Raw genomic sequence first — 26,280 nt, 5'->3', positions numbered from 1 at the left:
TCTTAAAGCAGAGCTTCTGCAGGAAACCAGAACTGGTAGTTGTTAAATAATTTGGTTAATAAATGTTCAGGGCTTAATCAAACTCCTAATTAGAACAGGAACAATTATTTCCTTGTAGTGTCAGGAGAGGATTAAGAAACCTGGTCTTTGAAGAAATGATTGTGCAGGAGAGACACTACACTGTGCTGTCTTATCAGGAGAAAGTCACTGTGGAGTGGACAAACAACTCAATCAAAAAGATAACTTGAGAAAATACAGCCACTTGCTGTCAGAGAGAGGGAACACTTCTAGTGAAGGCAATCAAGGGATCCTTACAGATCCAGTGCTATTAAATGCTTCTGTTAATAAGTTGGGTGCAAGACCAGAAAATGCATTTTTAAAGTGTGTGGATGACAGAAGCAGTGAGGCTCTGCTACCACTGTGTAGGTCACAGTCACAAATCAAAACAGATTCTGAATTAGGAAATATTAAATTAGAAAAATGCTGTAACAAGATAACTGTATAAAACACAAGTATGGAGTCAGGTGAACAAAGAAAAAACCCAGGCAACAACTGGATAGGCAGCAAATTAAAAACCAATCCTCATCTAACTCCTTCTTTATTCCGCTCACGTTTGCTGAATTTATGGAAGGTCCAGCAGTGAGTCCAGGACTAAGACCAGAACCCACAAGCTATTCTGTAGTCCCCACTGTTTCAACCAGTCAACAAACCTATGTAAGGCCACTGCTTTAACAACTGGCCACATTTACCATGTAACAGTCTTTTCAACACAAACAGCAGAAATATCAATATCTTAACATCAGGAGTTCACATAAGTAGTATGATTGATCAAAGGTCACATCAAGATTTAGGATAAAAAACCTGGGCATTTACAAAAGACAAAACTTGGAAAGGAACATGGTTGCATTCTGCTAGAATTCATATGGCTTCCTTTCCAGAAAAAAACACCTCCTTCCCACTGTGTTCCTGTAACTCTCCTTTGAGCTAGAAGATTATAAACATCCAAAGAGACACTACCATAAGGAACAAGCATAGATCTCTGAGTGTGTGTCTGCATAAATGCCCACATACAAATGATCAGGTAGATAATTCCTTACATGCTTTTTATTTGTCATAAGTAAATACAAAATCTTGCACACATGTGGGCTTAGGCACCAATTACCTGTCCTTTGCCAAGGCCTCTGCAAGTCCATTATAAATGAAAATGCTCTACACTCTTTAAACTAAAAAGCTTCAAAAGCATAATGAAACTTGTCAAAACAAAGTGAAAAAGGACAAACAACAGGGGGTTCTGCACCAAGAAAGGAAAAGATACTTCAGTGTTTACTGAAGATGCCACTGAGTGCATTCCTAGCACTGTAAAAGCCAGCAGGTGGTGAAATGATGGCCTTTCTTATACAATATCCAGTGACTTTGCATATGGAGAAGGGCAGACTGCTTACCCTGAATCCTCTATAATAAAGTAGCAGAGGTAAAATATAAAGCACTTGCTCAATTTGTAGGAATATTTAAGACCATCTTTCTCAAACTGTTTAAGTTACTCTTTGGTCATGGACAACAAAGACAATCTAAGTAAAACATTTTCAAAAACGTTTTTGAAATGGCAGCACATTTACTGTTGGCTAAGTTTGATATTCAGATTAAAACAGATTTCCAAGTAAGTATGGATTTATTTGGCTGGATACCAAGGGAGCATTTTCTGTTTGTGTGCCTGTATCTAACTGAGAGACAGCTAAGTAGCAGATCTCCAGAACTTTCTTCCAACCACTTGCTAGGTAATTTCCAGTATAAGATGTTCATGCTTGGCTTACTTACTTTTTGATACTTCAAATGACTCAAACTTTACAGGCTGAATGTAGTTCACCAGGTTAGACATCTCTTCCGTGGCCATAGCCTCACTTCCAGCAGTACCCTAAGACAGAGAATGGAAAACGTTGCAGTTTTGACCTGTACATGGCAGCCATCAGAGGCCACAAATACGAAAGCCCAGTTTTGTGTCAACTGTGGTATCTTTCACTAATCCTGGCTTAGTGAAGTCAATGCCTCACATAAAGAACTTCACACAGTAGAGAACAAAATTTGCTATAAAATTTAAATGTCTAGTTAAACTGCTGCTGTGTTCATTCTCTTTAAGTGGTTCCTAGGGAAGGGACTGCATTACCTTTACACACGCACAGTGCTGAGCCCATTTATCAGTACTTTGGATAAATAATAAATACAGCTTTGAGTTTATGTCAGGTTTTAATTACAACAATGCAGAACAGACCACTAGCTGCTACCTAAAATGAATCAGCCATGGTGCGATTAATTATTATTCATCAACGAATAAAAATATAAATAAAGGGGAAGAAAGTGCCAAATGGTTAAGCACCAACTTCAGAAAGCCGGTGTTTCCCAGTGCTCTGCCACCCTTTCTCCACTAGATGGTAGTCCCACTCCTGATAACACACACCAGCCCACAACTGCTGGAACCGACCCATCACCATAGAACGTATCTACTCCCTTACTTCATCCATCGACGACTTTTTACAGTCATCATCATAGTCATCATCATCATCGCTCTCAATGTCTGCTTCTCCTGAAAAGTTTTAAGCACAAGATAATTACTATCTGAAGCAAGAGTTATAATTACCACCAATAAATCGGAGGAAGATGTGCAAGTGGCACTGCTTAAAAGAGACTGTATCACATATTTGCTTTTAGTCACAGCTCTAATCAAATACACTGCCTGGAGAGATTCATCCATCTTCAGCACTGATAAGTTCTTATCGCACAACCAAACAAAATTGCTTCCTTTGCAGCTGCTGGATGCTCATGTTTGAACACCATGAGGTAGGTTATCGGCACTGAGAAAAGCATTATGTGGTGTGGAGTGTGTGAAGTGTATGGGTGTAGGAATACAAATACTACCAAGAGATATTCCCGTATTTGGGACACGGCCTTGGGGTTTGGAAAACGTGAGTTCAAACTCCCCTTCTGCTGCAGAATCCCTGAAGGACCTTCAGTGATGTCTTTGTCTGGGAAGCGCATGTGTAAGAGGATGCATGGGGTGAAGAGATCCTACATAAACTCATGTGCTGTCAAGGGCTGGCTGGCAAACCGCATCTCTTTTGAACGTATCACAATATATGTACTGAGGTAGCACAGCTGAGATAATCTGGCAGCGGCACGTAACTGCAATAGCTTGACTTCAATTGCCTTCACAGAACGCTTTGATGAGCCTGTCAGGACTCTGGTGCCATAGCTCAAACGCACCGGCTGAGGGCAGTGCAAATCAAATAATGCCAAGACGCATAAGCCTCATCCATTCCCTGAAAATGTACCGACGGACTAAAAGGGACCAAATGCAACACATTAAATGCCTTTCTCCCGGTTGCAAAGCACTCATCATACTCCTTTGGGCAAGACATGGATTCTTTATTGTTAATTAACAATTGCCTCCCCCACCTCCAAAATGTTTTGATTCGGCTGCACCAGAAATTAAAACACTGAGGAACATCAACCTAAACTTCTCTTAACTCCTCCCATGGGTCTGGATACTATAAAGTATACACCTTGCATCTTAAGAAGAAAAAAGGGTTTAAGTTACACTGCAGTCATCTATCCACACCTTTAAGACTGATAAGTGTTCCTAAAGATTTATTCCACAAATCTCTCAAGCTTTCTTCATCAGTGGCAATTTTAATTTGGCAGCACAAACATCTAACCATTGTGCAGCATTCCTAAACTCTCCAGAGAATGGTAATTCAGTCTTAGTTCCTCCTGTCAATGTAGGGTCTAATCCAAAGCCCACTGAGTCAATAAAAAAAGCTCCTCTTTGTTCCAGCAGACCTTGAATCATGCCCAGTGGGCCCCTTCTGAACATGGAGAGCACAGATGAATTAAATAATGAGAGTGTCTTTCACAACCAAATGATGACTACCCAGGCTGCATTTCCTTCCAGATGCAGATGTTGAAATGTCAGGCTTTTATTCAACACATTTCTTCCTGAACATTTCATTGAAGAAAATAACATGATTGCTCAACAGGCTCGAGGGGTGGCTCAGGGAACCTCTACACATTGCAAAGAGCCAGCCGAGCTCTCTCAGGATTTGCACTGACAATCCTTGGATGGGAAGCTCTCAACTGATTTAACCAGACTGGCAAAATAACACTCTATACGGCTGGCAAATAACACTCTATACAGTGCACAAAGTAAGGAATGTGAGCAATACTTGCACTGCTGAGATACCAGGTAGACAATAGCTCGCTCTTGCTCGAAGTGTCCAGGGAGAAAAATATGCAATGCTTTACTAATTTATCTAAAAATATTTAACAGGAAAACTCCCAAGGAGATCAGAGCTCATCTTCATCAGACACCAAACCCAAGACAGGAATGCAGAATTGCCAAGACAGAATAAGAATTAGTGTTTTAGAAAGTATGGCAACATCTGCATAGTCTTTCACCCAGCACCACAATTCTATCCTCAAGTCCAATCTTCTTTTCCTGTTACACTGCTGGGACATAAAATCAGAACAAGCTCACACCAGACTGAGATGCATGTGCTGCAGATGCCTTCCTGCTCACCCTCCCACAGTGGTGGTGGGGTCAGCCCCAAGGCATCACTCCCATCTCCTCCCAGAACAGTGTAATATAGATACATATGGGCTGGCATAAGCTGTTGTGCTGCATGTACACGTTATGTACACATGAGCTTGTCTAAGGTACAACAAGCTCTAAGAGTATCATTATTACTTGCATTTAAATGGACTACATATCCAGGTTTGCTCTAAGGCCTTGCCCTCCAAGTACACGAAAAAAGCCTGCCCATGCCCAAGAACTAAGATGTTTTCTGTCACAATAAGTTAGAATGCAGATATTGTCAACTGCTCATAAATAGAAGGGCTCAGGAACAGTCTCTGTGGAGTAATGGGGCAGTTTCAAGGATGCTTTGAGGGAGATGCCCCTAATACTAGCATGGAGCAGCACGAACAAGGCACAGAAGTGTTCATTGGGCAATGTTAACAAATGGACAACAGAGGCTGAATTTCATCTGATGGGTAGAGGAGGTTTGAGACAGTAATACTGAATGGAAGATTATCAGGAGAGGAGAGCTAGGAATGATGAGCCCAATCCCCATTACCAAAGGTTGAGGAAACAGAGTGCTAAATATGATCCATTTTCACCATGCTGCAGGAGTGCAGCAGAACTGAGAGCCTAATAAAATAAAAGGTTATACATTGCCTGAAACACAGTAATCTGTTTTCTTTAGACCCCTTTAAAATTACAGCCAGAATGGACTATAAATGTGGTTCTTGCTGGTGCAGCTTGTTAGCTCCACAATGTTTAGGCAGCCATCAGGTTCTTGAGGACAGAAAATTCAGTGTGCTGTCCCCACTCAGGCTGGACACCAGCACTTGCTGATTTTTAAAAAGGAAAAAAACTAACTTTATTCAGTTTGCTGCAACATTTTACTTTGTAGTAGTAGGCCATGGCCTCAGCTGGCACACAGCAGCAACGCACCAATGTATTTACATATGCTGAGCTTAAAACTTCTCCTGTTCTCTATGTAGTCACCATGAAATGATGGAGCCATTTCTACCCTCTCTGTCTTCCTCTGTGAATCTTTCCTAGCAGCATCTAACACTCAGAAAAATCTTCATTGTATTGGTGAAAAATTAACAAATTTGCTCAAATATTTAAATGCTGTTCAGTGAGCAAGTTTTGGCTACTTCAAATATAAGCCTACTTTCAGCAAAACGTAGGTACCTGCAGAACTGCCACTGTTCCTTTTGCAGTGTAATCTAACAGCTTTCAAAATCTTGCTTGTTTACTTCTGTTCCTTCTGCTGGAACAGCCAGGTCTAATATTTGTTTACCAAAATTACAATCTATCTCATGAGTGTTCTCTCAGAAATTCTTTTTCTGCTTTGCTGTACCTTTAGGCAAAGGTTTTTCCACTGACAGATATTACACCCCACTGAAATTACTTTTTACATCAGTTTCATCAACATCTTGCAAGTCATTCTGCAAAACTCATTTCAGATATTTTCTTTCTAATTATTGCTACTATATCACCACCACCTCGCTTTTACATGATATGCTTTATAAACATACTGAAAGAGTGGCTTATTTTGCTTTAAATCTTACCTCGAGCAGTGTAAGACACAGTGAAGCTTGCTATCAACTGAACTATGAATCTCCATATTTTTTGCACTGCTGTGTAAAAGCTCATTTAGACTCTCAGGAAGGCTTAATAAGCACAACTTTCTCTTGCAGATCGGCAGTAATTTTGACAGGAGCTATATGATACAACATGAGTTCCTTGAATAATACGCCCAACTAGCTAATTGTAAAGATTAGATTAAGGTTTGAGTACTGAAACACTTTGTGTTAAGAAATTTTAAGGATTAGTCCTCCTTTAGTGAGTTTTTAATTGCATTGCTCCTCTCATGCTCTTGAAATAAACTGGTATTGGTACAGAGAAGCATAATGCTTGCAGTGCTCTGGCACTGCACATTGCCAATAATGAGATGCACATAGAGAAGGAGGCAGTGAAAGAAGGCTGTCACAGGGAACTACTGAGCACTGCCCCTCTCTTCACTGGGTCTTGCCACAGACGTCTTATAAAATAGGGAAGAGTTGTTCTTCTAAATGCTCACAAAGATCTGGTATCTGACTTGCAGAAATGCTGCGGCATACACACACACAAAACTTGTAGCTGAAATTTCTAGAGCTGTGCTCTGAATACTTAAAAATTCAAAGTATTCTTGAAAAATCACATCTTGGATATTCTTTGTCAGCCACCCCTAAGCTGTTCTTAAGCTCTCTCAGACTCAGATGGCCCTAGAAGTGGCTTAATGTTACCTCATTTCCCACAGGTATTGTTCGGATCAATTCAGTGCTCCTTGACTAAGTGCTCATAAGCAGGCTGGCTACCCCCACGGAATTTCACTACAAGATGAGGATGCTACATTTAGGATCAATTATTGAATGACAGAGAAAAAATATTGACTAATTGCATCTTCCAAAAGTGACAGACGTCCTAAAGGAGAAACAGTGGCTGACAGAAGGATTATAAGTAATACGTTTTGGCAGTCGCAGATGAACCAAGTGACTGCATCGATTTTGCAGTCTCAGTTCTAGACTTTTTTAAGTACGCATCTTCACAAACCGCAGTTAAAAGAGGCTGTTATATACAGGCATAATAATCATAGTTAATTTCTACAATTACACACCCACTTAAGGGACTGACCTCCCTGCCTTTTATCATTGTCAACATCTAGATTCACAGCCCAAGTCTCTTCCTATAAAAGCTCATAGAGACAAAGCTGTTTCCCTCCATTCACATCATACAGCAAAAGACATATATTTTGCCAGTGAGTGCTCGCTCTGTGCTGGTACAAAAATGTAGTTAGGAATCTAGGGTTGATTTCAAGTGTTGAAAAGGAGTCAGTTGGCATACGTATAGTTATTCTTCTGTTGCCTGGGATTTGTCTAAAGCAAATCAAGAAAACAATATTAAATTACTCCTGACACCACTACGAATCTTCCTTTGAAATACAAGCCCTACTCCAAAACATGCTCTTTTCAAAGTTTCTTAACACAATAGTTGAAAAGTCTTTCTTTGCTTCTTAATAGGATAAACAATATTATCCAGAAATACAGCAGGATTTTTAAATATGGCTTGAGGCAAGATGCCAGCAGGAGAATTTTCAGCTCAATTAATCAAAGTATAGAAAAAAATTACAAACAATGGAAAAGTTTTTTAATAGCAAATGGTAATGAACTTACATTCCAGTGGAGCTCTCAATTTGCTCTGTAAGTATTCTACTAGTGCAGAATAAAGTCTATGCTTTTAGTGAGCAAAAATCTCAGTCTTAATAGAAAGAACAGTGCAGAGAACAGACACTGGGCTGAAAATTGGGATACACACATTTTGTTGTTTGTCCTGCTGCTAATCTGCTCCTATAGTTTAAGCAATCCTTAGTTTATCATATTTCTCTGCATTTCTCTTTGTCTTTTCTTGTTAGGCTTTAAGCTCTTCAGGTCAAAGACCATCTTTTACTCATTTTTGCATACCAATCCCCTGCAGATTTGTATCCAGCACCAAAATATATGCATTACATGATAGTAACTTTTCTATTTAGGTTTTGACTTTAAAAATTCTGCTAATTATGAACAAATTAAATGTAACACACTGATTTCCACTGGCTACATTCCCTACAATTCCTAATGGTAACCAGTATTTGTTTGCTGTATTATTTTTGCCTGTTTCTATCTCTGAAACAGAAAAACATCTTATTGGACACTACATGGAGATCTGTGAGGTGTTCCCACTTAAGGCAAGACAGCACAGGGTTGACCCTTGCCTGCATGAAGGAACAGACACCTCATTCACAAATACCTTCTATTTTAAGACATTGCAGAACCACTGCAATTCTCTTGTGCAGTAGGTTAAGCCCCAAAAGGCACAAAATGTTGGCATGTCTCAGGAGCAATAGAAAAAACCCAACCATTTCTATTTGGTATTGGGCTTGCCAGATGGAAAAGGTAAAGAAGGGTGGAGGAGTCGATAGCTAGCACTGCTTCCTAAGGTAAATGATAGATGTTAGTACATACCATGAGCCTTCAAAGATTCCTGCATCAATGTTCCCTACTGAGCAGGCCCACACTGGTGTACCTCTACCTTGCCAGAGCAATGTAAATACATTACAGCTGTAATTAAGCATTTGTGATTTAGGGACAAATAAATCTGTGAATTCAGTTCATACCTGCACCAGGGGAGGAAGGTTCAAACATACTAGATGTATCACTGCATGTGTTGGAAGCTTGCTCTGAGAGCTTCTTCTTTGCACTTCCATCTGCAGACTTATGTGACTTCTTTTTATTCTTCACCAGAATTTTGTACATTAAATCCATAGGGCTTGGGAGAGGAACCCCAGGTTCAAGCTTGAAGAAAAGGATGAGAAATTTGTTACAACAAAAAGAAAAATGAGCTTATGGGAATTTCTTCAGGCACATATGGTGCAAGATTATTTTGTAACCTCTATAAATGCTGTTAAAATGAATTGTCTACAGTCATAATTGAAGTATTAGTTCATATATGAATACCTACATTCCAAAATGGCAGCTATGAGAGTCAGTTTCATTTAGAAGATTACAATTCACTGTAACAGGACAATCTCTGCATCAGAAATGACAGGCTTACATCAATAACAGCTCTCATTATGTAACACACCCTGCTTTAGACACTGTTTTGAAAGGTTAGCTGTGAATGACACAGGACTGAAATGCCTAAATAAAAATTCACACAAACATTTGTGATCTGATAAATACCAACTCATATTACCGGGTATTTTTCCAATGGATCCATAAGCAATGCATCTCCAAATATTAATCTGCAGTACTCTGCCATTTTTGCCTGTTGTTTAGGGCTAAAGGGGAGAAAAGAAAGAAAGAAATGAGTCCTACTAAAGCTATAGAATAAGAGCAGCAGTAATGGAGCAACTAATATCCCTAAACTAGGTATCATTTCCTGATGCAATTGCTGTGAATTTTACAGGGACCTAGATATATCACACAATCGCTCTGATTTCTGTGATAGAACGTATCAAAAGGACTGCACGTGAAGTAAAGGCCCTAGCCAATTGAATATTAGAGAAATTGATCTGCTAACACTCCCATGCACTGAGACAATAAAAAACTTGACACTGTCAGTTGTTACCTTGAGGGAAAAAATCATTACATGAATTTGTCTCTTTCAGGCAATATTTTTATTCCAAGTTTACATATTTTTCTGCTTTTGTTACTTGAAGACATGCTTCACATTCTTCTCACATACCCTCTCCAATTCCATTTGGATTTTGTCCTCTTTTTGTCATACCTGACCTAAGGCATAAAGACCAGTTACACAGAAAGCAATTGCCTGTGCAGGTATCTCTATTCAATTTCTCAAACCAGGGGTACCTGTCACCTCACTCAGCAACTCTGCCATATAGAAGAAGCAGAAGATATTACCTGGGTCTCAAAACCAGCAAAGCTGCATCATTTATAAGCACTACTAGAGAAGCACTAGTTTTAATGTAGACTTCTAAAATGCAGTTAGTTTTGCTGCAGATTTCCTGCTAAAATGTAGCTCACTTTCCCATCCTGTTTGTGAGACTGGGTGAGATGGGTGATGTGCATGTGCAGCCTGGCAGTCCATCCAGACACAGTCCTGCTTGGAGCTGCAGTTGCCCCTCTGCACTGCACTTCACAACAAAGCACAGACCAGTCCACACAGCTCTCAGACTGGGTTTGCACTAAAATTTCTGCACTGCTCTCAGGACCTTGTGTTCCAGGCCCCTCACCAGATTCGTCACCCATCTATGGACATGTTCCTGTACCTCAAATTCTCTCATGAATTGAGAGGCCCAGAACTGGACACAGGACTCAAAGTGTGGCCTGACCAGTGCTGAGTACAGGGAATTTAAATTCAGTTAGAGTTTCAAATTTTACCATAGTAAATTACTTCAGGTGTTTTCATACCATCTTGTAGAAGTACATGTAACCTCAGTAAACTGTACTTTTCCCAAAGTGTAACCAAAGAATGAAATAATTCCTGCATGTCAATGATGAAAGTTTTAGGACTGCTCAAAAATATTTAAAACCCTCTTAGAATGCAGCTCAGTGCAACAGTCACTCTCTTGCTAATTTTAGACAACTGTGAAATTTTGGTTTATGTGCCTGTTTAAAACCTCTATCATCTGAGCTCAGGGATCTTTAAAAGTTTCCTTTTTTGATACTTGGTTGAGAAGACTTGATTAAAGGACAAGCTTATATTGCTTAACATCACTTGCTTAACTACTGTAATTATGATCTGCATATCATGGAAGATACACAAATGCTATAAGTGGTTATGTTACCATGGAGCTATTTTTCAGGACAAAATAGTGCTGGGTATAGAGAAAAAAAGAAGTGCTCATTTTTCTCTTGCAAACTGTAACTAAACCAGCCTCTCTGCCTGGTTTGTCATTAGCTACCAACTGAGCACCTGGCACACCAGCTCTTCCTGGGGTCAGCAAAGCCAAACCAGAGCTCAGATAAACGCTGGGTGGCATTTGAATTGGAAAATGTAATTTCCCTGACATCAGCATTCTTGGATGCCCCTTGAAACCAATACAGGGTGACCTGATCATTACCTCAGTCACTAACAAAATATATTGTGAGGAGGCTTTAAACTATTCCACAAAGCTTCATAGGTGCTGCATGCAGTTTAAATCACTGCAGCATTTCATTAATGCTTTCATTGCATGCAACCAATTTTGCAAAAAAAGCTACAAGTCACTTTTACCTGAAGATGGAAAATTAAGATGAAGACAAGAAAAGCAGTGAATTAAGAACCCACAAGGGAGAGCACTATGGGAAGCTACAAGTGTGGTAGCTACAGCAGCTACCAAGGAAAAGGAAGGTATCTCACTCTAGCAAGCAGACCATTTATACTCTATAGTTCTGGGGGTCATTACCTGTGTATCACCTGAATAGACCCACACTCTTAAACCGCAGAAAGTTCAAGAGCCATCTCTTTAAGTCACAAGAGTAAGAATTAGATATGTCAGCAGTACTTTTAAATGGCCACATTAACTCCAAAAAGAACTCAACAGGAATAAAAACACCCAAGAAAAAAGGCAAGAGTTAAATCTAACAAAATTCAAACTATCACCACAGCTAGAACAAATTCTTCTGATCTTCTGTGTTTAATTACATGTTTACTTCAAAGAGAGCACAGAAAGAACTTTCATTTTTGCAAAAGAGAAAAATGTAATGTGACATTATTTGAGAGCATAAATTTCAATGTCACAGCACCCCAGAGGCAAAAGGAAGGAAAATTATGTGAAAAATGAATGGCTTTTAATAATATTAAAAAGTTATGCAATAGTTGACACGGCTGAAATATGAAAATGCTGATGTGAAAAAAAAATATTTGTCTTTGTAAACTGGACTATATGTACAGGTATTTTAAAAAGCTCCTAGGACAGAATAACAAAAATATTTAGGCTCTTGTGAACCAAATGACAGTTTTCTTGTGTTCTCTCTCTTTTATGTATATATGTGTGTGTGCATGCATACAAAGAAGGGCGACAAGGCTGACGAAAGGCCTGGAACACAAACCCTATGAGGAGAGGCTGAGGGAGCTGGGGTTGCTTAGCCTGGAGAAAAGGAGGCTCAGATGTGACCTCATTGCTGTCTACAACTACCTGAAAGGAGGTTGTAGCCAGGTGGGGTTTGGTCTCTTCTCCCAGGCAACCAGCAACAGAACAAGGGGACACAGTCTCAAGTTGTGCCAGGGTAGGTATAGGCTGAATGTTAGGAGGAAGTTCTTCACAGAGAGAGTGATTGGCATTGGAATGGGCTGCCCAGGGAGGTGGTGGAGTCGCTGTCTCTGGAGGTGTTGAAGAAAAGACTGGATGAGGCACTTAGTGCCATGGTCTAGTTGACTGGCTAGGGCTGGGTGCTAGGTTGGACTGGATGATCTTGGAGGTCTCTTCCAACCTGGTTGATTCTATGATTACTACTACAGTATTTAAAAAGTTGGAATACCAGTTTCTTTTTGTTTTCCCTTCTTTCAAAATTATGAACCAGACCAACAGTCTGAAATACCAACTTTTTTTACACCAGTCTTTTTCCCTATTTGCGTTAGGAAACAAAAAAGCAGGTACTTCCTGATCCACCACTACTGTTATTGGAAACTCTCTCAGCTCTCATGCATTGTAATGAAAAGCGATTGCCTGAAAAGAGCTGACTTTATCTGCTTTATGATTTTCACTGTGCAGACATGCACAGGTAGCATACAGACTAATTATATATGCCCCCTAAATGTGCCAGGGCAAGGGAAGTTAAAGTGGGAACACGATACCTGGAGATATGGAAACACAAAGATTATTAAGATTTTTTTTTCATTACTTTGACTGTACTGCTTGCACTTTGTTTTACTGTGTGAGCATTATGCCTGTTATGAAGGTCAGTCACAGAGGCTCTCTGGCACTGCTGCACGACTACCTCTCCTAACATTATTTTATTATCACTTCTGCAGAGATTGTTCTTCTGCAAAGACAAAAGACCCAACTGCTTCCCAGAAAAGTCTAAAATAATTTAAAGTGCAGGAAGAAAAAGTGATAAAAATCCTGTTAATATTTGAAATAACAATTCCAGCAAAAAAACAGCAATATGAGTAACTGTAATTAAATTTAATCTTGGAAGCAATCTTATATGGATACTGCTCAAGGATCACTTAACCTTTTTGCTATGTCATCAGTGTATTTCTAATTATAGAGTGTCTGCTTGCAGATTGCTTATCTTCTTGCAAGCCCAGTTTCAAACGTCAAGGTCTTCTTGAGGTCCTTTCAACATTTTCATTTCACACTTTTCTATTTTTTTTATAGAATCACAGCTTTTCTTAATGCAGTCTTTTTTCAGTCTGCATGCTTTTACTTCAAAACAAATTAAGGTCTATGTAATGTTTGATATATTACAAAAATCCATATGCTCACCTCTTATTAAATTATTCATTGTATAAAAAGAGGCAAGAAGAAATAGACTATGGAGTGTATTTTGACTACAGAAAAGTAAGAACTGATGTCAGTTTATTTGTTTGACAGTAGTTTTAACAAAAAATGCTAAGTGTCTATATAATACTCAGAGCAAAGCCCATCATTTGAGATCAAGGAGAAAAACAACTTTCTAAGCACATGAAAAGACAAAAGGAGCACTCCATGAAATTAGGTGAGATTTTCTATGAGTGGCATGACTAATTTCAGATTTCTCTAGCAAGTAGTGAAGAAATGAAGAGATAATTGTAGCAGTCAGTAAAATAAGTAGGAATTATTTTCTGCCAAGTCAAACTTAGAAATCACACATTAAGTCTGATGATTTACTGCAGGGAAAAAAATCAATAAAGCCTCAGAAAGAGAAGATATTTGATACTGTTTTTGCTGACTTGCTCTGCTACAAACCTATGACATAGCAATGCATGGAAAAGGACATCAAATAACACACTTAGGGATGGTTTACTACTACATGATTGGAGTTTTCTGAAGAGAAGGTTCAATGATTTCTAGGGAGCAAATTCTCATTACTGGAGTATCAGAGTCGTAACTCTGTTCCCTTTCAGACATCACACCACCTTTCATTTTGGCAATGTTTCATCTGGTAGTTTTTAAGCCACTTTTTTACATAAGTTATATCTGACAGGAATTCATATTGTCAAATTATTTACTTCTTTATTTCCCTTAAAAAGAATAGATCACCTTGGATGAGTCAAAGATTTAAGTCTCAATTACTTTAAAGGAAGAAAAATGTAATTCTTCTGATTAAAATAAACTGGATGTTAATTTTTCTCTGTTTTATAGCAACACAGTGAATGTGTATTTTAACAAATACAGAGGAATGAATACAAACTATAACGCACTGCAGAATCTTTCTTGAGATCTTTCTAAAGATGACAGGCTGCACTTGGAAGCACTGAGTAAAGCACTGTGAGTTAAACCCTACGGCAGCAGGTGAGAATAAACAAGTCCAAAGTGATATAACTTATATGAAAAAGAAAGGTGCGAGGGTACCAGTTGGAGAAAGAAATTAAACACAGTGCCTGTGTGGTCTCTCAGAGGAAGATTGAAATAACTGTGTGGGATTTACAGGTTGCTGTTTGAATCATAACCATGTGGCCTTTAAATGTGCACTGAGCAAGCATGTTATTTGCCCACAAGAGGCAGTGTAAAGTCATACTCTATGGTACACAGGTAGTGTAGGGAAGCTCTCAGGTTTTGTATTTTTCTACCTACATAATTTTTCATCTGATCAGTATTGTCATGTGTTCTTAAAAACATTCTTACATAGCTTCTTCTACCAGTTTCTTCCCTTATGATGAGAATGTTCTCCCTAAAACAATGGAAAAGCAGTTAGCCCTCGCTCTTTATCCCTCTTGAAGAAGCAAAAGTGCCAACACCCATTCTGATTCGTGTTAAATCATTCACAACTGTCCCAAAGATTATTTTTTCATTCACATTAAAAAAAAAAGTTTCCCAGTCTAAACTGGTCCCAGAAGGGTTGAAAATGTTTTCGCAGAAGAAAGCAAAAAGAGAAAATGTAAACTGAAGTTGAGATAAATGTTAGGTGTGACTATCACCCCTCTATGAACCATGCGGTCTCTATGTTCAAAAACAAAGTTAATGTCAAACTTAAAAGAAAAACTGTAACTAAAATAATAATAGTAATAAGATAGAACATTGGGACAAATTTAGAAGTGTTCTCACTTAATTTTTTATTCTCTTGTACAGAAAATATGTGCTCTTTACATAACAAAAATATAAAAGAAAACAGCTCAGGCAAACTGGTGTTTTTTGGCAGAAAATGAACAGTTCTTGGCCATCCATATTATCTACTTTGCAGTCCTGATAGGCTATGGTTTTGGCCATAGAAATGAAGGCAAGAGAAGGATCAAATTCTGTGCACAGAACATACTTATAGGGCAGAAGGATCATAAGTGGGTCCGATACTGTTTCTTTTTTTTTTGATGAACTGCCACTACACTACATCTAAACATGCTGAGAGTGTAGGTTAACTCAACTTGTCTCACAGCTATTCAAATTCTATCTTTCATGCAAAGGCTTTTAAGAACAAGCTCAATTCAGTCTGATCATCTTGGTTACCTGGGCTGATACAAGAGTGTTTCGGGTAAGAGCTGATGATTGTATCACACAATAAAACTGCCATAAATACATATCTAATTCTATGCTCAGACCTTATTAAAATATCTAACGTCATACAGGAAAACTTGGTAATTACTTACGAATCCACATGATTTTCAAAGGAAAGGAGGATTGGAAAGGGTGATGTCTTGAACGCACACTCAGCAATAGCTTCTATTACTTCCTAAAAATCAAAATATATAGAGTTACAAATTTATGCCTCCAAAGAAACAGCATTTGAAGACAGAAAAGGCATGAAGTGGTCTTAAACCATACCCAAACCAACTGAAATCGGACCTTCCATTCCAAACATCCCAAAAAGCTCTGGAGGTGCTATTGCAGCAACTGTATTTTTCAACCTGAACTGTAATCAAATCTTCTAAATGCCTGATAAGCCTCAAGCGCAGCATTTCTTAAGAAATTACTCATGTCTGCCTAAATCAATAGTTTAAATGTAAAACTTGGCCTTTGTACAGAGTTGTTCCATGCCTAAAGCTATGATTATCACAAACCATTCTGCATAATAATAAACATGCTCTGACAAATGCATACCTTCCAAACATCACCAGCACAAGCATGCATCCATAAAATCCTTAGTCACTCTGACTCTAAAGTTCTCTCTCTTTTTTTTTTTTTAATGAAAGAAATGTCTTTAAGGCAAAAGAAAGAAAAAAAAGACATTACTCAAAACAACTGGCTGCCTAGTAATCACCAAACAGCAGGCTCAGATACTGAAACTTCTGTAGAAGCTTCTTTTCATCTGTGAAGGACAATGGCAACTGTAAATCTAACAGAGAGATTATGGGATAATACAGATTTTAGTGGGGTGCACAATATAGTAATGTTGCAAACTATTCAGAGTTTTATTGGAAGACAAATCTTTTTTTTTCCCAAAAGAACTTTCCATATGCACAGCTGTCAAAATCTGGAGCTTGTAAGAACCCACAAGCCTGCTCCGTCCCAGATCATAAGGATGGCTACACTGCAATGTATTTATTTATTTTAAACAAGTCTCCTCTGATTATTTCTTTTGTTCATTAATTGTATGTTTAAAGGCTCAGCTCAGAAGCATAACAGTAAGAAATACATTTCCTAAAATGAAAGCTGATATTCTGGTACATTCTTCTGATGTGGGTTGAAATGAAAGTAAATATCAACCCAGTGTCTAAGACCACTTCTACCCTTTAAAGACAGTAGAAAGTCAAAGCATTTACTGGAAGAAGAGTAAATGGTGGAGAATGCTAGGTGAATATAGGTAGGAAGCTGCAGTTTCACAGCAGCAGTTCTCCCACAGGGGAGTGTGGAATGGAGTGATTCCCACTGCACACTTTCTTTCCAGCTCCAGAAAATCACCATGTGTTGCTACTGAGGCAATTTTGCCATTAGAATTGAATAGTAGTGACAAGAATTGGGTTACAAATGCAGACTGGATGTTCTCCACTCAAGTCCTTAGCACTAGCTTGGTCTCCACCCACCTGCACCCTCCCCTTGGTTAGTTACAGGTCATTATTCAGGGCTTAAAATCATTTAAGGCTGAATATAAGAGCCTTTCTTGATCCTACACAGTGCTCAAGCTGTGGTGTAAATCCATGAATTTATTTTCAACTGCAAAGGGATGAAATACAGCATTATTAGGAAAAAATAATCTGAAAGAGTAAAATCAGGATTACACAGATGAAATCCAAGCATGAGAAGTTCAGGCATTGGTTCAGTGGAAAAACAAGTATGCTGGTGATTCAGTCTCACATTGCATTCAAATGCAATTGCAATTTTCTGTGTTAAGAGAGGAACCATGTGGTGAATTCCATACTTCAAATGTAACAAATCTCCAAGACTTACGTATGTACAAAGTACACATGCATAGATTCCTGGCTATGACATGAAGAGTATTGTTGGTTTCCTGTAAGATCTCACCCTGGCAGCAGCTCACAATCCACAGGCCAAAATTCTTACTAATTTCTGTGTGTCATTAAGCAAGGCAAAGAGCAAGAAACCCCTCCACAAACCCTCCAGCAAGATAAGGACTGTGAGTATATATTGCTTCTGTCTATGTACTTCAGGAAGTCTATCTGAAGCAGGAAAAACTGACAGACTGAACAGAAGTGTTGTGGGCCACGGTCACGCCAAAAGCATGAGCTGATAAATGATTCAGCATAAGAGAAAGTGATTGCTCTGAATTGATTCACACACTTCTGACACATTGTTTCACAATCATCTTGCTCCTCCTCAGCCAAGCTTTGAATGACGAAAAGAAATAAGCAGTTGATATATTTTTTCTGTATAGAGAAAAATAATTGCCCTTAAATTCCTGATTACCTTCCAACACCTTTCCTGAAAACACAATGCCTAGAGTTGAACATCTAAACAGCCAGGGATAATTCTCATTTCTTCTAAAGATTCCTCTAAGAATCAGATCAACTTTATTTTAAATTCCTGCTCATGACCAAAGAACTTATCTCCCTTAAACAAAGGACTCCCAGCAATCAAACTCTATGCCTATAAACATAATTGGCTTCACATAAACGTAACTATAAAGCTAGTAACAAATGTGTAAGAAGGTTCTTTTACATTTTTCTGTGATTAACTTAATCAATGAAGAAAGAGAGAAAACAAAACGAAAAAAGAAAGGGGTGCTCTGGTGTAAGTGCAATTTGGTGGTTTGTCTGAGTGTCAGCGTTGTTTGCTTTATTCCTAAAGGAAAGCAGAGGCCAATGGGATGAGATTTAACAAGGCCAAGTGCACGGTTCTGCACTTCGTCCGCAACAACCCCAAGCAGTGCTACAGGCTGGGGCCAGAGTGGCTGAGAGCAGCCAGGAGGAAAGGGACCTGGGGGTACTGATAGATAGTAGGCTGAAAATGAGCCAGCAGTGTGCCCAGGTGGCCAAGAGAGCCAATGGCATCCAGGTCTGGATCAGGAACAGTGTGGCCAGTAGGACAAGGGAGGTTATTCTTCCCCTGTACTCAGCACTGGTCAGGCCACACCTTGAGCACTGTGTCCAGTTCTGGACCCCTCAATTCAATAGAGATGTTGAGGTGCTGGAACGTGTCCAGAGAAAGACAACAAAGCTGGTGAAAGGTCTGGAACGCAAACCCCATGAGGAGAGGCTGAGGGAGCTGAGGTTGTTTAGCCTGGAGGCTCAGGGGTGACCTCATTGCTGTCTACAACTACCTGAAGGGTGATTGTAGCCAGGTGCGGGTTGGTCTCTTCTGCCAGGCAACCAGCAACAGAACAAGGGGACACAGTCTCAAGTTGTGCTGGGGAAAGTATAGGCTGGATGTTAGGAGGAAGTTGTTTCCAGAGAGAGTGATTTGTCATTGGAATGGGCTGCCCAGGGAGGTGGTGAAGGCACTGTCCCTGGAGGTGTTCAAGAAAAGACTGGATGAGGCACTCAGTGCCATGGTGAAGTTGACTGGCTAGGGCTGGGTGCTAGGTTGAACTGGATGATCTTGGAGGTCTCTTCTAACCTGGTTGATTCTATGATTCTATGATTCCAACAGCTCGTAAGGTACATGCTTCAAAGCTGTAGCTAGTAGAGAAGCCACACCTATCACATGCAACACAACCGAGTTCAGTAATGGATTTCATTCCACGTTTCTGGTGGACAGGTAAGTCTAGAAACATATTTCTGTGGTGAGTTAGTGTCTCAGATGAAAAATAATTATTTTTTCACACTTCACAAATGATGTCCTGATGTATCATTACAAGCTGTGCTGACTACCAATATTAATACTGTAGTAAAACTCTTCAATTCTGCCCCTCCAACAGCTTAGATCGAACACACCTTTAAGAATGACAAGACAATAACAACTGAAGGTTATTTCTAAGGGCATAGTAGCTACCTTTTATAGAAAATGAAAATGGAAGATGAAATTGAGAAGTAAAGATTACCAGTTTAGGGTTTGAATGTCACAAACACTCCCTTCACAATCTCCAAAGATACTAATTTTTCTTTTTCATCCTCCAGCGCTCTGGATTTGATCCCGAGTACCCACACCAGCACATACTGTCACTCATTTTTTAGCTGTTGTTTCCTGATTCAGTTGAGTACTTTCGTCTCCTACTTCCACTTAGCAGGCAAAGAAAAGGACTACACTGCTTACTGCAGTTCAAATCCTTGTGGCCTTCATCTCAGTTCTCCCCTGCCATATGCTATGGAGCTGTTAACACAAACCAGTCCTTCCTCCCCATCCTCTTGCTTCTAGATGCATTCACAGACCTGTTTGACACTATGTAGAGCCAGCTGTGGTGGCAAAATATCTCATCTTTCAGATATGTCTGTAGTCTATTCTGTCTCTCTCTCTGTGAGATCTGCTGCAGGGATAGGCACAAAATCACGGACCCGGACCCAGGGACCAAGTCCAGACCCCAAATGCAATGGACTATCACATCAAATCATTCCTTCTCCTCTGTCCGTCATGATGCCCAACAAGCCTTTTCCCTGAAAGGTCCAAATACTGCAATTCTTCCCTTCCAATGATTCTTCAGGTCCTCTCAAATCTCTTAAAACAACTTTTGGCCTCCCATTTCTCTTCAACCTATGCAGTAATGTTCTAGTAATGTATTTGTGATGCATTTCACTTGAAGGAAACTGCCCCAGGTGTAGAAAACTACAGCAGTGTGCTGCCTTGCTGTACCTTGAAGGATATTTCGGTTGTCATAGTGAATCCATGTGTGATGACAGGCTCCTCTTCGGCTGTGCGTCCTTTCCAGCAGTCCAGCTCCACACAGCGGCAGCCTGACAGGAGCACTTGCCGGTACATCTCCACCGATGAGTTACCGGCCAGCTGGCCAGCTGTGACAGCACAAGAACATGAAAAAAAGGGAACTGATTTTGAGCCTCAGGAATAAATACAAATAATCTAATAAAAGTTAGACTTAACAGCATCTTTCACCCTCGGCTGAGAGGAATAACACTCAAAGGCATACAGAAAGCACAAGAAAGTAATGGAAATAACTCAGGCAGAGTCAATGTCATGGTTTGTATTCTGCCCTCAGTGAAATTGCTGTGAGCAAGGAGAACTAGCCAAACTCAAAAACTTCTGACAGTATCAAATAAATACAATAAAATGGCTTAGTTCTAAAAGACTTATTCTTTGATAAGCACTGTGAAGCCGAGTGGAGGGATTCAGGACAGCAACATCAAGATAAACCAAACCTCCTGAACAGTCACTAATGGTACCATTTCTCCATCTCACATCAATATTTAATACACCAATCAGTGCACTGCATCAGTTAGTTAAACTTCCTGATGTGGGGAGATATTTAATTGAACTACCAGTTTCTAACAATGATATAAATCTAAAAGTAAAGGAAATTTGGCTTTTTCTAAACGCAGGAAGCATTAAAATCAATCAAAACAAAACCCACAAGAAAATTCAGACACATTCAGGGAAGGATATTTAGGCATAGAGTCTTCATCTCCTGCACAGGTCTGATTCCAGTCACATGAATACAAATTTCTTGCAGCAGAGTGGTAAAGATAATGAAAGAATGGCTTAGTGCTTGTTTTAGATGTGAAGAAAATGGATACAATTTCCTCCTTTCTAGTATACTTCCTGAGAAGACCTTCCTGGATCTCTTGAAGGGAAATAATTTGCTTTTTAAAGGAACAGTGACTTCATTTATAGTAAACATATTTCACTGCTGAGGGACATATAAATAATTCACCAAGACTGGAATATTGTCTCCATTTCTATGTTTAGGTTTACACTGGGAACTACAGTAAAGAACACTGTCTGCTCTCTCTGTCTTTTCACCTTCCACTGTAACAAGATATCCCTTCTATTTGAATACTCCCGTTTATGATTTGGATCTGATATATGAGCTGGTGATAATAACATCAGTCCTACTGAAGTCTGTAAGATTTTTCATCCCTGTTTGAACCAATGGAAAAATATGTATTAATAACAAGAACTTGGCCTGTGCTGGATGGTTCTCAAAATTCAAATGGAGTCAGTGAAGTGATAATCATAGAATCAACCAGGTTGGAAGAGACCTCCAAGATCATCCACTCCAACCTAGCACCCAGCCCTATCCAGTCAACTACACCATGGCACTAAGTGCCCCATCCAGTCTTTTCTTGAACACCTCCAGGGATGGTGACTCCACCACCTCCCTGGGCAGCCCATTCCAATGACAAATCACTCTCTCTGGAAACAACTTCCTCCTAACATCCAGCCTAGACCTACGCCCAGCACAACTTGAGACTGTGTCCCCTTGTTCTGTTGCTGGTTGCCTGGCAGAAGAGACCAATCCCCACCTGGCTACAATGTCCCTTCAGGTAGTTGTAGACAGCAATGAGGTCACCCCTGAGCCTCCTCTTCTCCAGGCTAAACAACCTCAGCTCCCTCAGCCTCTCCTCATAGGGTTTGTGTTCCAGGCCCTTCACCAGCTTCATCGCCCTTCTCTGGACACATTCCAGCACCTCAACATCTCTCTTGAATGGTGGAGCTCAGGACTGGACACAGTACTCAAGGTGTGGCCTGACCAGTGCTGAGTACAGGGGAAGAATAACCTCCCTTGTCCTACTGGCCACATTGTTCCTGATCCAAGCCAGGATATCACTGGCTCTCTTGGCTACCTGGGCACAATGCTAGCTCGTGTTCAGCTACTATTTACCAGTACTCTCCATGTCTCTTTCTTCCTGGCTGCTCTCCAGCCACTCTGTCCCCAGCCTGTAGTGCTGCTTGGGGTTGTTGTGGCCAAAGTGTAGGACCCTGCACTTGGCCTTGTTAAATCTCATCCCATTGGCCTCTGCCCACCCATCCAATCTGTCAAGGTACCTCTGCAGTCTCTCCTACCCTCGAACAGTTTGACACCTGCTCCTAGCTTGGTGTCATCTGCAAACTTACTGATGCTGGACTCAATCCCCTTGTCCAGATCATCAACAGGTATTGAACAGGACTGGGCCCAGCACTGATCCTTGGGGAACACCACTAGTGACTGGCTGCCAGCTGGATGTGGCACCATTCACCACCACTCTCTGGGCCTGGCCTAGAGAGTGGTGCTGGTTTTCAATTTTTTTTTCCTAATGGAACTTTTTCCTGTGCTTCTCCTCTGATTATGGAAAGTTATCTTTACTCCCTCAAAAACTTTTCTGCTGCATTTCCAATGTCTGAGGTAAAAGGCATCTCTCTTTATTTGCAGGATGCAAACAACTGTGAGCATGGGTCAGGGTACAACAGCATATATTTCTGTGTACTCATCCCTAAGCATCTGCCTATGAAAACTTTGCTGTCCACTGAAGTCTACTGCCTAACAAGCTACATTCACTTAGAAAACTGTTTACACATTATTTTTCTTTTCCCTCAAAGCATATTGAATTTGGATTAAGAATTGTTTTATGACTAACAACACATATTTTCTGAGAGACTACAGGCTGCTATTATTGCTAACCATTTTGGACTACAAGATTCCTAACCTTCAGAAGCACAGAAGTAAATCATGACATGCATTACTTGCCATATGAGACTTATTAATAAGGCTCAGATATTTTGGAAGGATTCCTGCTAAGGGTAAGAGGGTATTAAACCTCCAAAACATTTAGTCTTCAGAAAGACTCCCAGTCAGAGTGCAAAATGCTAGCAAACAGTTTAATAATCTCAACATCCTATTTTTCTGAAGTATGGAACATCAGGAATGTTTCTTCATGTTTTCTGGATATATTATTAATACATTTCTCTTGTGTGAAACTCTATTTGCATCTATTTGAAACTATCCCTTTAACAGTGTCGGTGTTAGTCCATTTCAGAATGCACCTAACAGGATCATATCCAGTATGGTGTTTTTAATATCTTGAGCACAGATAGCTTTTTTATACTGGAAACTAATTATATATTCCTTTCTATAACACACACAGCATCTACAGTAATACCATAGTATTTGTATTCCATCACCTCATACTGGACAAGGAAAAACAGATTTTGACAAAAGCTTGCCTTTCTGAAGAATATAATTGGTCAAACCATACCTGATGGGACAATATGCAAAACGAGCCTATGCTAAATGATATGAGCATGATACAGGAAGCAATATATGGCCCATGTTTTCCCTTACAAACCAATTCCACACTTCGGCAAGTTTCTTAGCAAGTGCATTTTTGTTGTGTTCATTCAGCACTTTCCACATGCAAGTTATGTGTAATACATTGGCTTAGAATTTGGTTACCATTTATAGACATTCATCCTTCCAAAACTGGAAGGTATCTGGATCCAAGTATTTGGGGCAACCTTAGTCTTTGCTGCTTTCACTTCCCCCACCCATGGCACCACCTCCTCCTGGAATGATGAAGTGTCTGCATACACCCTTCACTGTGCACAAACATGAGTTGCCAAACCTCATCTCTTCAGACAAGTCCTGGAAAAGTAATTAGTGTTCTGGATTATGTGATGTAGTTTTGCAACATGCAAACTCAGAGCCCTGTACTACTGCAAGTTTGGCTCTTGACCCCAGCAGTAACAGAAGGTACTGGCAGTGAAGGGTTTTTTTAGAGACCGTACATTTGTCTGAATGTATTTTCCTTCCAAGGTACTTTGCCATTCACAGAACAAGTGAGTTGGACTCCATACTGTGACATATTCTGCTACTGTTTGTATGTAAATCAAACTAAGGTTTTCACCCTGTGGCTGTTACTTTCAACATCTAACACTAGACCACAGCAGGATGTGTAGCTGGGCTTCCTCTGGCCAGGAGCAGGAATGCACTTGCTGTCAAGGCACTGACTGAGGCCCATCCAAGCAGAAGGTGCAACACTTGTATACACCAGGAGGGCTGATGCTGGCCAGCCTCTGAGTCTGCATTTCAGATCTGCCACTACCAGTGCAGCAGCCAGGACACCTCCTAGCATGAGTTGCATAGGGTAACCTTCGTCCTAGCTGTAGAACACACTTGGAAAAGACACACTGCATGACCAGATAAGTCTCTCCAACTGCAGTGAGGGAGTGAGGCCTACTTAAACTCTTCCCCTGCTGCTGTCATTCCAAATCTTTGTCTGACAGATTTCAGTTATCTGAAGATCTTCAAATGCTGCTATTGGAGTCAGAGGTTATCCAATCCTCAATACAGTTTCATCTTCTTTAAAGAAGGGATTTTACATTTTACTTCAATATGCTTCAACTGGTTGGCCTAAAGAGGAAAGTAAGAAAAGGCACAGAGGATCCTGAAAACTCACTAAGAGTTAGTGAATAAAGTAATACTGAAAGGAAACAAACCACTCTCATGATCTTTTCTTCTTCTTGAGAATCCAGTTATCTCAAATCAGGCTGAATAATACAGACTTAACTTGTGCTAGGTATTAGACTGGGTATTATGAAAAAATTCTTTAATGAAAGAGGTGTGAGGCTTTGGAACAGGCCACCCAGGGAGGTGGTGGAGTTGCCATCCCTGGAGGTGTTCAAGACATGTGTAGATGTGGTGCTTCAGGATATAGTTAGTGGTCCTGGTAGCTGGGTTACAGTTGGACTCGATGATCTTAAATGTCTTTGCCAACCTTAATGATTCTATGAATATCTTCTATAAACTCTTCACATTCACCACTTCAGGTACTTGAGGCAAGCTTTCTCTAGAAATTTTAGTGTCTGGTTTTGATATGCATTAGAATAATTCATTTGCTTTGAGGGTATAGTCTGTATGATTTATTTACCTCCCTTTTCCAAGGTTTCCACTCACTTTTAAAAGTAGAAAAGTCCCTCACTTAGCGCATGGCTCAAGAGGGAACTGGCATGGGTGAAGCTGTTCTGGGAGGGCAGATAACATGTAAGACAAGACCTGTCAAAATTAGAGATGTCATGGAAAAACATGACAGACCAAGAGACCAAAGGAAATTTTACTCAGTCTGCTTAACTGCACAGTTGGCTCTCCACAAAAGCCAAACAGCAAAGATGAAAGGAAGTTAGGCAGAGGAGAATCATTATTTCATTGAAGGACAGGATTTTTTGTTTTCTGAGAGCAGGGCATCAAACTGGTGTCTCACAAAAGTCCACCTAAGACCTTCCACACAGACCATCTTTCCCCTTTGTGAAGCAAAACAGCTTTCCCTTTGCTGATTTTTTAAAATGCCTATAGTCAACTCAACAATGTAACTGTGAAAACAGCTTCCATGTTTGCACTGAACAGGACACAGGGCCCAGATAATGGTCTGTAGCTTCCTTCCTGAGAGATTTAGTCATCATGTTTGTGTTAACTTAATCTCTGAAGACTAAGCCCTTCTCAGAATTACAAAAGGTTTTAATATATTCTGAGGTGGTACCATGAAATAGAATGACAGCTGGAAGGTAAAAACATACCCCTGTACACTGCTGACAGATGGAAGAGATGCACAGCAAACACTTCTTTTTACCCAGTAGCTCTTGTTCTAAGAAAAAGTGTGACTCCAGTTCCAGGAAGAACCTCATTTAGCTGTCTTAAATTGGTGGACATGATTAGCTGGGTCTGCTAGTAAAAAGAAGGCTGTAGCTCCTCCTCAGCTCAGTTCCTCTCTACTGCATTTGTCTCTGAGCTTCTCCATCCTCTAGTCCATGAAGAAGAACAGGGTGGGTGGAGCTATAAGACAGCAGAATCTTGGGTCTCACTAGC

The 26,280-nt window shown here is 40.0% G+C and overlaps 1 protein-coding gene across 3 annotated transcripts in view; it reads right to left on the bottom strand.

The window, feature by feature from the left end:
- PLCB1 (phospholipase C beta 1) overlaps positions 1-26,280 on the bottom strand; it is a 434,017-nt gene that overhangs the window by 102,832 nt on the left and 304,905 nt on the right. For all 3 annotated transcript variants that reach the window (XR_010302819.1, XM_064146106.1, XM_064146104.1), the window contains exons 11-16: positions 20,343-20,500; positions 15,809-15,891; positions 9,332-9,416; positions 8,754-8,931; positions 2,508-2,578; positions 1,816-1,912 (exon numbers count right to left, since the gene is read on the bottom strand). Coding sequence is in view for 2 of the 3 variants with exons in the window: in XM_064146106.1 (XP_064002176.1) it covers positions 1,816-1,912; positions 2,508-2,578; positions 8,754-8,931; positions 9,332-9,416; positions 15,809-15,891; positions 20,343-20,500 (672 nt within the window). In the remaining variant the exon portion in view is untranslated. The remainder of the gene's footprint in view (positions 1-1,815; positions 1,913-2,507; positions 2,579-8,753; positions 8,932-9,331; positions 9,417-15,808; positions 15,892-20,342; positions 20,501-26,280) is intronic.

The sequence above is a fragment of the Pogoniulus pusillus genome, chromosome 7 (assembly GCF_015220805.1).
Source record: "Pogoniulus pusillus isolate bPogPus1 chromosome 7, bPogPus1.pri, whole genome shotgun sequence".
Classification (NCBI taxonomy): domain Eukaryota; kingdom Metazoa; phylum Chordata; class Aves; order Piciformes; family Lybiidae; genus Pogoniulus; species Pogoniulus pusillus.
The sequence above is the reverse complement of the archived record's forward strand: the minus strand, read 5'-3'. Positions and strand labels throughout refer to the sequence as shown.